The sequence below is a fragment of the Dama dama genome, chromosome 19 (assembly GCF_033118175.1).
Source record: "Dama dama isolate Ldn47 chromosome 19, ASM3311817v1, whole genome shotgun sequence".
In the NCBI taxonomy this organism is placed as follows: Eukaryota; Metazoa; Chordata; class Mammalia; order Artiodactyla; family Cervidae; genus Dama; species Dama dama.
In genome coordinates this window covers 47,230,774-47,244,353 of record NC_083699.1, presented here as the reverse complement: position 1 = coordinate 47,244,353, position 13,580 = coordinate 47,230,774, and the positions used below count along the sequence as shown (strand labels likewise).

The following is a 13,580-nucleotide window of genomic DNA, read 5'->3' as shown; positions in this document are numbered from 1 at the left end:
TCTTGGTGAAGACCCGTGAAAAAGAGAAGGGAGGCAGGTACAGACTTGCTCTGTGACTTCCTAGAATTTTTATCAGTTTCACCAGTCCACTGAGGCCATTACATGTTGGGTAAAGTTTTGGCTGATTTCTTCCTGTATCTGTCTAATCCTTCTCTCTCCCCCACCACTCTCTAAGGAGGAGCTGCCACTGTGTTCTCCATGAAGGGCTACTTACTGTCTGGAAGTCAATTTACTTAGGTCACTTTGAATCCTCAGTTCTCTGCTGCGTTTACAGTTTTTATAAACTTATCCAGATTGTTTTGGTTGTTATGATAAGAGTGATAGTCTCTTAAGGTGCTCAGTATTATAACCATGTAACTAAGGTGTGTTTCTGCTTTAAAATCTGTTTCAATAATCATTATTTTGGGTTCAGTTCAGTTCAGTCGCTCAGTCGTGTCTGACTCTTTGAGACCCCATGAATTGCAGCACACCAGGCCTCCCTGTCCATCACCAACTTCTGAGTTTACTCAAACTCATGTCCATCTAGTCGGTGATGCCATCCAGCCATCTCATCCTCTGTCGTCCCCTTCTCCTCCTGCCCCCAATCCCTCCCAGCATCAGGGTCTTTTCCACTGAGTCAATTCTTCGCATAACGTGGCCAAAGTACTAGAGTTTCAGCTTCAGCATCAGTCCTTCCAATGAACACCCAGGACTGATCTCCTTTAGGATGGACTGGGTGGATCTCCTTGCAGTCCAAGGGACTCTCAAGAGTCTTCTCCAACACCACAGTTCAAAAGCATCAATTTTACGGCGCTCAGCCTATTTTGGGTAGTATTATGCTATTTTAGTTGCTGTAGTCTGAAACATTTGAGAGCGATTTCCATTTACTTGCATTGCTTACTAATATATTTTCTACAATTGCAGTACCATTGCCAATTTGAAAACTCAAATTTCCAAGAGGTTCATTCAAGTATCAACTAGTTATACCAAGATCTGAGAACAACTAAAACAAAAAAGAGCTGTACTTCTTTTGTAAATGATCAGTCATCACCTTTCTGTCTTGGATTCAGTCTATCTTTAATTATAAAGGATCCTCAGAAGGATCTGTCTAAGTATGTGCAAGGAAGGATCAGATGGCAAGAGGGACTGATCTGAAAATGGCAATAAAAGATCCAAATTTTGGAATGCTTTTCCTATCATGTTCTAGGCACATTTATTTTCGGCTTGAAGAGTATTTTCTGATGTTTACTTTAAATTGAAGAAATGATTTAAAATAGTTATCAATATTGAATAGCACTGCTGACCTAGGATATAGGTTTTTTCCTATATCTCAGATCCTAAATTTTGGAAGTGTTACCTAAATTTTTAAGTAAAACAAAATGGCACAGCATAATATTATGGATAAGGGGAGGTATTATTAGCTACTGTGAGCAAACTAAACTCTGTTCTTCAGTTTTCTCACTGGAAAAATAGTTATAAGGATGATGCTCCTGAGTCTACTACAAGCAGTATATTTTTTTGAAGAATACCACTCCCCTGAAATTCAGGCAGCACTGAATACAAAGATATAAAGTATTATTGACATTAAGCTCACAATGCAAAATTTAGAACATAAGGAAACAAAGTATGTCATCATAAAGTAACATGCTTTAGATACCTAAACTTCAAAAAACAGAACTATTATATTATTTACAGAATACAGACATATCTCATTTTATTGTGCTTTACATTACTGTATTCACAGGTACTGCATTTATTTTTAAACAAATTGGAAGTCTGTGTCAACCCTGCTTTCACCAAGTCTGTTGGTGCTATTTTTCCAATAGCATTTGCTCACTTTGTGTCACTTTTGTGTCACTGTCACATTCTAGTAGTTCTTGAAATACTTCAAACCCTCCACCAGCAAAAAGATTATGACTTTCTGCAGATCCAGATGATGATTAGCATCTTTTAGCAATAAAATAAAATTAAGGTATGGACACTGTTTTTTAGACATAATGCTAATCTAACAGACCTAACAGAAGCAGAAGATATTAAGAAGAGGTGGCAAGAATACACAGAACTATACAAAAAGATCTTCATGACCCAGATAATCATGATGGTATGATCATTCACTTACAGGCAGACATCCTGGAATGCAAAATCAAGGGTAGGAAGCATCACTACGAAAGCTAGTGGAGGTGATGGAATTCCAGTTGAGCTATTTCAAATCCTAAAAAATGATGCTGTGAAAGTGCTGCACTCAATATACCAGCAAATTTGGAAAACTCAGTAGTGGCCACAGGACTGGAAAGGTCAGTTTTCAAGCCAATCCCAAAGAAAGGCAATGCCAAAGAATGCTCAAACTACCACACAATCGCACTCATCTCACACGCTAGCAAAGTAATGCTCAAAATTCTCCAAGCCAGGCTTCAACAGTACATGAACCGTGAACTTCCAGATGTTCACAGTGGATTTAGAAAAGGCAGAGGAGCCAGAGATCAAATTGCCAACATCCGTTGGATCATCAAAAAAGAGAAACAGAGAACAGAAAAACACCTGCTTCTGTTTATTGACTATGCCAAAGATTTTGACTGTGTGGATCAGAACAAACTATGGAAAATCATTCAAGAGATGGGAATACCAGACCACCTGACCTGCCTCTTAAGAAATCTGTATGCAGGTCAAGAAGCAACAATTAGAACTGGACATGGAAAAACAGACTGGTTCCAAATAGAGAAAGGAGTACGTCAAGGCTGTATATTGTCACCCTGCTTATTTAACTTATATGCAGAGTACATCTTGAGAAATGCTGGACTGGATGAAGCACAAGCTGGAATCAAGATTGCAGGGAGAAATATCAATAACCTCAGATATGCAGATGACACCACTCTTAGGGCAGAAAGCAAAGAAGAACTAAAGAGCCTCTTGATCAAAGTGAAAGAAGAGAGTGAAAAAATTGGCTTACCAGAAAGATAAAGACCAATACCGTATACTAACGCATATATATGGAATTTAAAAAGATGGTAACGATAACCCAATATGCAAAACAGAAAAAGAGACACAGATATACAGAACAGACTTTGAGACTCTGTGGGAGAAGGCGAGGGTGGGATGTTCTGAGAGAATAGCATTGAAACAAGTATACTATCAAGGGTGAAACAGATCACCAGCCCAGGTTGGATGCATGAGACAAGTGCTCAGGGCTGGTGCACTGGGAAGACCCAGAGGGATGGGATGGGGAGGGAGGTGGGAGGGGGGATCGGGATGGGGAACACATGTAAATCCATGGCTGATTCATGTCAATGTATGGCAAAAACCACTATAATAATGTAAAGTAATTAGCCTTCAACTAATAAAGATAAATGAAAAAAATAAATAAAAAAAAACGAAGAAAAAGTTGGCTTAAAGCTCAACGTTTAGAAAACTAAGATCATGGCATCCGGTCCCATCCCTTGATGGCAAATAGATGGGGAAACAGTGGGAACAGCGACAGACTTTATTTTTTTGGGCTCCAAAATCACTGCAGAGGGTGACTGCAGCCATGAAACTAAAAGACACTTGCTCCTTGGAAGAAAAGTTATGACCAACCTAGATAGAATATTAAAATGCAGAGACGTTACTTTGTCAACAAAGGTCCATCTAGTTAAAGCTATGGTTTTTCCAGTAGTCATGTATGGATGTGAGAGTTGGACCATAAAGAGACCTGACTGCCGAAGAATTGATGCTTTTGAACTGTGGTGTTGGAGAAGACTCTTGAGAGTCCCTTGCACTATAAGGAGATCCAACCAGTCTATTCTAAGGGAAATCAGTCCTGAATATTCATTGGAAGGACTGATGCTGACGCTGAAACTCCTGTACTTTGGCCACCTGATGTGAAGAACCAACTCATTGGAAAAGACTCTGATGCTGGAAAAGATAGAAGGTAGGAGGAGAAGGGGATGACAGAGGATGAGATGGTTGGATGGCATCACCGACTCAAAGGACATGAGTTTGAGTAAACTCCAGGATTTGGTGAGGGACAGGGAGGCCTGGCGTGCTGCAGTCCAAGGGGTTGCAAAGAGTTGGACATTACTGAGCCACTGAACTGAACTGAACAGACTACAATATAACATAATCATAAGTTTTATATGTATTGGGAAAACAAATATTTGTTTGACTTTCTTTACTGCAATATGCTTTATGGTGGTGGTCTGGAACTGAACCTGCAGTATCTTTGAGGTATGTTGTTATAAAATAAATTGGTTTAAAAGAAAAACCTAAAAGAACATAACATAACAAACTCCCAAAACCACCAAGGAAGATTTGAAAAAGAATTAGAACTTCCAGAAAGGAAATGATACTTTGAAATGAAAAAGTTAGTGTTAGCCTAAAGAGCTTATTAGACACAGATGAAGAAAATTTATGAACTAGAAAGCATATCTGACTGATAATTAACTAATGATAAAAAATTTCAACTCACCAGGAAGGAAAGCTGATTCTAAAGTTAGATGCATCTAATAGCATAGCTTCAAATATACAAGGAAAAAATTGCTGCCAGGACAAACTGATAGACCTACCTTCCATTCACATAAACTTTTAAAAGTCTCTTTTAATAATAAAGCAACAACAGACTGAAGCATAAAGAAGATATGAACTATGCAAGTAACAAAGATGAGTTAACAGACATATAGAAAACCTTGCAGTCAACAAATAGAGAATGCATACTTTCTTCAAGTATATTCATAAAGACTGACGTATTTTAAGTCAAGTACCAAAAGAAAATCTATCATACAGAACATGTTCCCTGTCAACTCTGTAACTCTACAATTAAGCTGTAAAATGTTAGAAGAGAGCCAAAATACCTCCCATATCTTTAGAATATACAAATTTTAATAATTAACAGGTCATAGTTAAAATGGTAAAAACATTACTTTGATTAACACATCCTACCGATATAATACGATCTCCTTTTCTGAGCTCTCCACTAAGATCGGCAGGTCCTCCAGCCAAAATAAAGGAGATAAATATTCCTTCTCCATCTTCACCTCCCACAATGTTGAAACCAAGGCCTGTTGAACCACGATGAAGAACAACTTTTCTAGGTTCCCTGAAAATGAAAAAAATATTGAATACCTTAAAATATATAAAGAACTTAACATTCTATCAATGAGAATTCCCCACTGATATATCATATTACCATACTATTAAGAAAATTAAATGAAATTTAAACGAGTTTTCTAAACTTGGGGGAAAAGAAATTCTTTCTAAGCCTAGAAATTAAAAGGAAAAATCCTAGTTTTATATAAAAGCTAAAAATCCTTTTGGCAAAATATAAAATTAAAATAAAAAGGTGAAAGCAATGTGAAAATTTTAAAAAATGATATAAAGAGCCCACTCAAAAGATAATACTCATGAAAAGTTGATTGTCTAAAAAGCAGTCACTCCATTTCTCACACGTTTCAATAAGTGGATATCCCTTTGTTTAGAGAAAGTAGGTCCCCTTTCCAGTCTCAAAGGGATAAACCATGAATGACCTATGCCAGTCACTGTATTTCCACTGTCCTTTGCTAACCTGAGGCTATGACCCTATTTTGGCCTCTGAGAAATAAAGGGAAATTTTATTGTCACTTTCCTAAGACAGACAGACCCCAACAGGGACAAAGGTCATTCTGTCACGACACAAATCACATTTGTTCCCCTCTTTATCCCAAATTACTCCCACACAAAATAATGAACTATAAAATCCCATTACTGGTTTGGACATATTACAATCATGAAGATAAAACCAACAGAATCCCAGAGACACCATGGACCTAGGGTTGCTACACATGTTAGAAATGTCCATCTCTACATTTTTTATATAAAATAATTAAATATCTTTATTTCTTAAGTTACATCCCTCCAATTCATCTATCTCTGCTTTTCATCTATTTTTCTACATGCATCTCTTTTGCTCCCTCCAACTCACAATGTAAAATCTCTGAAATCAGGATGTATTTTACAACTAATAATGCTGCACATCTGTTGCCAGTTGTACATAACTGTGTGAGAACCATTTACATTTTCCAGTAAGACCATGAAAATTCCAACAATAGGCTATTTTAGATATGATGAATCACAGAATATCATTTGAGATTAGAATGTTTCATACAGGGTAAATACTGGAATTTCAGCATCAGTCCTTCCAATGAATATTCAGAACTGATTTCCTTTAGGATGGACTGGTTGGATCTCCTTGCAATCCAAGGGACTCTCAAGAGTCTTCTCCAACACCACAGTTCAAAAGCATCAATTCTTCGGCAGTCAGGTCTCTTTATTGTCCAACTCTCACATCTATACATGACTACTGGAAAAACCACAGCTTTGACTAGACAGACCTTTGTCGGCAAAGTAATGTCTCTGGTTTTTAATACGCTGTCTAGGTTTATAGCTTTTCTTCCAAGGAGCAAGTGTCTTTTAATTTCATGACTGCAGTTACCATCTGCAATGATTCTGGAGCCCAAGAAAATAAAGTCTGTCACTGTTTCCATTGTTTACCCATCTATTTGCCATGAAGTGATGGGACTGGATGCCATGATTTTTGTTTTTTGAATGTTGAATGTTAAGCCAACTTTTTTACCCTCCACTTTCACTTTCAAGAGGCTCTTCAGTTCCTCTTTGTTTTCTGCCATAAGGGTGGTGTCATCTGCATATCTTGAGGTTACTGATATTTCTCCTGGCAATCTTGATTCTAGCTGGTGCTTCATTAGCCCAGCATTTCACATGATGTACTTTGCATGTAAAGTTAAATAAGCAGAGTGACAATATAAAGCCTTGACATTCACCTTTCCCAATCTGGAACCAGTCCATTGTTCCGTGTCTGGTTCTAACTGTTACTTCTTGACCTGCATACAGATTTCTCAAAAGGCAGTAGGGTGTTTTATATATATTTTACCATAATTTAAAAAATTTATAATGTAATACATGAAAAATCACAGAGTCATACATTTTAAATAGGTAAACTGTATGGTATGTAAATCATATCTTAATAAAGGTGTTAAAAAATGAAGTTTAGAATCATTAACTGTATGCTGGGAATTCTTTTATTTTCCCTTTATATTGGTAATGTGATATAATCTCTGAAAAAGTATTTAGGGTCAAATTGTGCAAAGCTTCTAATATGAAGTAAAGATTTCTGTACTTCATTATCTGGGCAAAGTAGTAGAAGTATCAAAAGAGGGTGATAAAACATAGCATTTTAGGAAGACATATTCAATAATCAACCACCTGATTTTAAAAAATATAGAAAATAGGGAGGCCTGTTGTGTAATACTACAAAGTTCAACACAATATTCTAGACAAGAGATATATAGTGAAAAAAGATGGGAACAGCAATGAAGATGGTAACATATTTTTAATTTGAAAAATATGCTGATTAAAGACTACATAAACCATTAACTACTTCCACTTTACTTCTATAAATAAACACTATTAGATAATAGCAACAAGAACACAACCATGATAGATCAGTATACTTGCACAGCCTAAATGTTAATAGCCCTGAAAATTCATATCAGAAACATATAATCATAGATGCTATTCTTTCTGATAATTTTCATTCTAAAACAATTACTGAGCACCTACTAAATTAAATCCTCAACATTGGTAACTCTTGAAGAAGAGGACAAAGACAAACACCATCTGACATTTAAGAGATCACTGCCTAAAGTTGGTAGTCTGACTAATAAAGAATAATTATAAAGGTTAAAAAAAAAAAGTCAACAATAATAAAATTTAAAAAACATAAAATGACATTAATTGGCATCATTTACCATTAAATTCTATAAAGCTAATATGAAATATTTCCATGAAAGTTATACAGCAAACTGTTCATATATAATACATTACTAAGTTGAATATAGTGAAAAAGACCTAAAATGTTTTTTCACTTTTTGTTTCCCACTTAGATAATTTTTGGGGAATAAAAAGATAATCTGCAAACTTCAGTGAGTAATGTTAGTAATGTCAGACGAAAGTAAATTTTAGGTGTCAGAATATCAAATATATATACCAACAAACAAAATTCTGAATATGAATCAAATGACTGCCATAATATTTTATGGTATATATTAGAAATGGACTATATGAAAAGTTAGTTTTAAATATTCATAAGTATACTTTTAACTTCATTTTTACCTAAACTAATTTCTAAGGATAATTTACTAATCCTTGAAAAAAGGAACATTAAAAAAAGTGATTTGTAAAGTAAAATATTTTTATACTTATGGCCCTTTAATGAACCTTTCAAATAAAAAAATTAAGGTTTACATTTATTATCTGTTAATAAAATTATTTAGTCCTGAAAATTGTGACTATCCTACCTGGTTGATTATAACTCTGTCTAATGATTGGCTTTATGTAAGAATGATGACTACTCAATTCCTTACCTTGTAATTTCATCATCTCCAAGGACTGCTTTAGAAACAGGTGAATATCTGGCTGGTGATGCCGGTGTCTGGCCCAAGTAGGAAGGTGGGCTAACATGGTTATCCATAGGCTGAGAAGAAGCTTAAAAAAAAAGTAAAAAATACTTGAAAATGGAAACACGCCATTCAGTACCATGTTTATAGATTATCAATGTCACAGTTAATTAATGTATAATTCATAGTTACTCATTTATATAATAGGATTTGGTAGAGAAAATGTATTTACTAGGTAAAAAAAATCCGGGTAAAAACTAGTTTAGACATTCAGATCGGCAAAGCAAACTTATTCCATTTGGTTTCTCTGACAAAACAACGAAAAAGGAGTTTTACAGTAACTGATTTGCCAAATGTAAATCCAGGAAATGTTATTCAAAAGACTGTCACAGGAAAGACTGAACTAAATCAATCTTAAGTATAACAATTTTATTTTTCTAAGAAGTTATCTTGCAGATTAACATTTTTAGAGAAGTATATTCAGCTGATCCCTGAACAACATGGGGGTCAGAAGCACTGACCCTCCAAGAGGTTGAAAATGCACATATGACTTTACAGCTGGGCCTCAATATTCATGGGTCTGCATCTACAGATTGAGCCAACCATTAAGATCTGTAGTATGCACTCAAAAAAAAATCTATATATAAGTGGATCTGCATAGTACAAACCCACATTGTTCAACAATCAACTGGATACTCAAAATTTGATTGTGAGTAACAAAAACCAAAAGCTTAAAAATAAGTGCAAAAAGATTATGCTTGACAAAATTTTATAATAAATTAAGGGAGTTCACGCCGGAGCCGGGGCAGCAGCGTCGTGGTGAAACGAGGCCGCTGCGCGGAACTCTGAGGAAAATCTTTTCCGCCGCAGCAGCAGCAGCATGGGGAAGGGCGACCCCAACAAGCCATGAGGCAAGATGTCTCTGTACGCCTTCTCCGTGCAGACCTGCCGCAAGGAGCACAAGAAGAAGCACCCCGACTCCTCAGTCAATTTCGCAGAGTTTTCCAAGAAATGTTCCGAGAGATGGAAGACCATGTCGACCAAGGAAAAGCTCAAGTTCGAAGACATGGCAAAAAGTGACAAAGCTTGCTATGACAGAGAGATGAAAAATTATGTCCCTCCTAAAGGTGACAAGGGAAAGAAAAAAGACCCCAACGCTCCGAAAGGGCCTCCATCTGCCTTCTTCCTGTTTTGCTCTGAATATTGCCCAAAGATCAAAAGCGAACACCCTGGCTTATCCACTGGGGATACTGCAAAAAAATTGGGTGAAATGTGGTCTGAGCAGTCAGCCAAAGATAAACAGCCGTATGAACAGAAAGCAGCTAAGCTAAAGGAGAAATACGAAAAGGATATTGCTGCATACCGTGCCAAGGGCAAGAGTGAAGCGGGAAAAAAGGGCCCTGGCAGGCCGACAGGCTCCAAGAAGAAGAATGAACTACAAGATGAGGAGGAAGAGGAGGAGGAAGAAGATGAAGATGAGGAAGAGGAAGAGGAAGATGAGGAATAAATGGTTATCTTGTAATGATGTGTGTGGAGTGTGCGTGTGTGCTCAGGCAATTGTTTTGCTAAGAATGTGAATTCAAGTGCAGCTCAATATTAGCTTCAGTATAAAAACTGTACAGATTTTTGTAGAGCTGATAAGATTCTTTGTAGAGAAAATACTTTTTTAAAAATGCAAGTTGTGGCTTTTTGAAGGGCTACTACATACAGTTAGATTTTCAAGCTTCTGATGTTAAATGTTTCTAAATATTTAATGGTTTCTTTAATTTCTTGACTTGTGTATGGTAGCACAGCAAACTCATAGAAATTAGCATCAATAGCAAATTTTGGGTTTTCTAGAATGAGAATGTTGTGTTTTCTTTTTTTAAAAAAAATTTTGTAATAAAATTATATATATTAAAAAAATAAATAAAATAAATTAAAGGACTTCTGGCTTTCCAGCATGACTCTCATGAAAAAAGAACATACTAAAATGCAAAAACACAGTTTGAAGAGACAGGGCAAGCATAAGAACCAGACTCACATACAACAGTGATGCTGGAATGATCAGATCAAGATTTGAAACAAAAATGATTAACATGCTGATATGGATAAAGCAAACAGTATGTATAAAGAAGGCAGTATGCAAGAACAGATGGGCAATATAAGTGGAGAGATGGAAATTCTAAGAAAGAAACAAAAAGAAATACTAGAGCTCAAAAACACTCTACTGGAAATGAATGACGTCTTTGATGAGCTACTAGTAGTTTGGACATGGCTGAAGAAAGAATTTCTGAGCTTGATATCTCAATGGCAACCTCTAAAACTGAAAAGCAAAGAGAAAAAATGACTGGGGTTGGTGGGCAGGGGGCGGGGATCAGAACAAAATATCCAAGAAAAGCGACAAAACTACAAAAACTACATATGTGTAATGGGAATATCAAAAGGAGAAGGAGAGAAAAGAACAGAAGCATTTGAAACAACAATGATGATAATTTCCCCAATAAATGTCAGACACCAAACCATAGACAAACCTAGGAAACTCAAGAGAACACTAAGCAGGATAAATGCAAATGCATATCGTTTTCAAACTACAGAAGAAAAAAGGAGGGGCAAAAAGCCCTAAAAGTAGTCACAGGGAATTAAAAGCCTTACCTTACTGGTAGAGACGCAAGGTAAGAATTACGTTTGACTTCTCCCTAGTAAGTCATTCAAGTAAGACAATGGAGTGAAATATTTAGTGTTAAGAGAAAAAGCCCACCTTGTATCCTGTGCAATTATCCCTCAAAAGTGAAGAAGACATAAACACTTCATTAAACAAAAACTGAGGGAATATTTATTGCTAGTGGATTTGGCTTTTGAAATGTTAAAAGAAGTTCTTTAGAGAAAAGGGAAGTTAGTAGGTCAGAAGTTCAGTTATACAGAAAGAAAGACCACTGAGGGAATAAGGTAAAATAAAACTAGTTTTTCTTATTCTTGATTGGTCTAACAAAAAACACTTTGTTCAAAATAACAGCAATGTTGTATTTGACTATGTTTGTTTATGCATATATATATATATTTGTGTATAAATCAAATGAATGTCAGCATGATACAAGGATACAAGAAACCAAAGTGATACAAGAGATGGAAGTGAGGAATTAGGATTATTTTGTTATTATAAGAAAGTAACAGTAAAGCTGTACAGTGTTACCTCAAAGTGGAATTAGATTAGCATACATGAATATTGCAAACTCTAGGGCAACCACTAAAAAAAGTGAAAGAGAATATAACTAGTACACTAAGGAAGGAGAGAAAACAGAATCATATGAAAAGCTTAATTAAAGCCATTGTTCCCCCCTAAAAAAATTGTTGACAAATATAGGACCAAAAAACAGGGCAACAAATAGTAAAGAATAGCAAATATCAGAGACATTAATCCAACTATATCAATAATCACTTTGAATATCAATGGCCTAAATACACCAATTTGAAGACAGGTATTGTCAGAGTGGATCAAAAAACCAAGACCCAAGTATATACTGTCTACAGTAAAGCCACTTTAAATATAAAGGTCTATATATATTAAAAGTAAAAGGATGGAGAAAGATATACCATGCTAACACTAATCAAAAGAAAGCAGAAGTAGCTATATTAATTTCCAACTAAGACGACTTCAAAGGAAGGAAAATTATCCAGGTTAAAGAAGGGCATTACTTAATGATAAGGTCGTTAGTTCTCCATGAAGACATACAATCTTTAACATCTAACAATAGGGTGTCAAACTATGTGAGGCCAAACTATGTGAGAAATCGATCAATCCATACCTCTTTATCAGAAATGAACAAATACAGCAGGCAGAAAATCAGGAAGGACATAGTTGAACCCAATAATATCACTAATCAACTGGATATCATGGACATCTATAGACTACTTCATCCAACAACAGCAGAATATATATTTTTCTTAAGTTCCCATGTTAACATTCACCAAGACAGACCATGTCCTGTGCTATAAAACGTAGCTCAACAAATTAAAAAAAATAAAAATCATACAATGTTCATTCTTAAACCACAATGAAATTAAACTAGAAATCAATAAAAAAAATATGTGGAGACTAAATAACACATTCCTAGATACACTTAGGTCAAAGAAGCAATCTCCAGAGAAATTTAAAAAATGTTTTGAACTAAAAGAAAATGAAAACATAACTTATCGACATGTGGGATGCAGGAAAAGCAGTGCTTAAAGAGAAATCTACAGTATTAAATGCATATATTAGAAAAAGAGAACGATCTTTCCTTAAATGAATCATCTTTGCTTCTACCTTATAAAACTAGAAAAAAGAGTAAATGAAATTCAGAGTAAGCAGAAGTAAAGAAATAAAAAATCTGAGCCGAAATCAATGAAATTTTAAAAACAAGAAATCAACAGAGAAAAAAATTAATAAAAATCAAAAGCTGGTTCTTTGAAAAGATCAATAAAATCAATAAGCCTCTAGCCAGGCTGAGAAAAAAAGAGAGAAGACAGAAATGAAAAAGCAGCTATCGGCTCTGCTGGAGTGAACTCGGGAGAGGAAGGACACAGGTTTGCGCAGCCTCTGGCTTGAAGATACTGCTTCAAATATGAACATCTGATCATTTGGCCCTTTGCGAGATGAGAGTGCATCATCCTGGTCCGCCATTTTGTAGTCTTGCCCTCTGACTTAGGACCTCAATATGGCGGACCCTGTGGAAAGACCTGAAGTTTGAAGGTCTCTGTCCTGCCTTGTGGAATATTTGGCATAGTACCACAGCTTTTTAAGAATGGGAAAGGAATATGAGCCCTGTCTGAAGTTTAGAGCAAGGACTATGTGTTGTTTTCTAAGGCAAGGGACCGTTTACACTTGAGACGGACTACAGAACAGCACGTGCCAGAGGTGGAAGTCCAAGTCAAACGTAGAAGGACAGCCTCACTGAGCAACCAGGAGTGTCACCTGTACCTGAGGCGATCTCAGCAGCAGCAAGTACCTGTGGTGGATTTCCAGGCAGAACTGAGACAGGCATTCTTAGCTGAGACACCAAGAGGTGGTTAAAGCAGTATTGGAACACCAAGGCTCCATCTACTATTTGAAGCTTCTGCCTCAGCTTGCATTGTTTGTAAGAGAACCTGCGTCATACCTTTATCTGTAGCCTTCCCTTAGGTCTTAAGGATCCTGAAACTTTCCTGTGGATATTGAATTTG

The 13,580-nt window shown here is 36.1% G+C and overlaps 2 protein-coding genes and 1 pseudogene across 8 annotated transcripts in view; 2 read left to right on the top strand and 1 right to left on the bottom strand.

Moving 5' to 3' along the window:
• Positions 1–13,580, bottom strand: part of DLG1 (discs large MAGUK scaffold protein 1) — a 258,661-nt gene that overhangs the window by 72,201 nt on the left and 172,880 nt on the right. For all 7 annotated transcript variants that reach the window (XM_061166872.1, XM_061166871.1, XM_061166873.1 and 4 more), the window contains 2 exons: positions 8,367–8,487; positions 4,891–5,047 (listed from right to left, as the gene is read on the bottom strand). In XM_061166872.1, coding sequence (XP_061022855.1) covers positions 4,891–5,047; positions 8,367–8,487 — 278 coding nt within the window. The remainder of the gene's footprint in view (positions 1–4,890; positions 5,048–8,366; positions 8,488–13,580) is intronic.
• Positions 9,265–11,954, top strand: LOC133073439 (high mobility group protein B2-like; annotated as a pseudogene).
• On the top strand, positions 13,076–13,448 carry LOC133073817 (SNRPN upstream reading frame protein-like). The gene is made up of 2 exons (XM_061167820.1): positions 13,076–13,102; positions 13,225–13,448. The coding sequence occupies exons 1-2, from the start codon at positions 13,076–13,078 to the stop codon at positions 13,429–13,431; spliced, it is 234 nt and encodes a 77-aa protein (XP_061023803.1). The 3' UTR covers positions 13,432–13,448.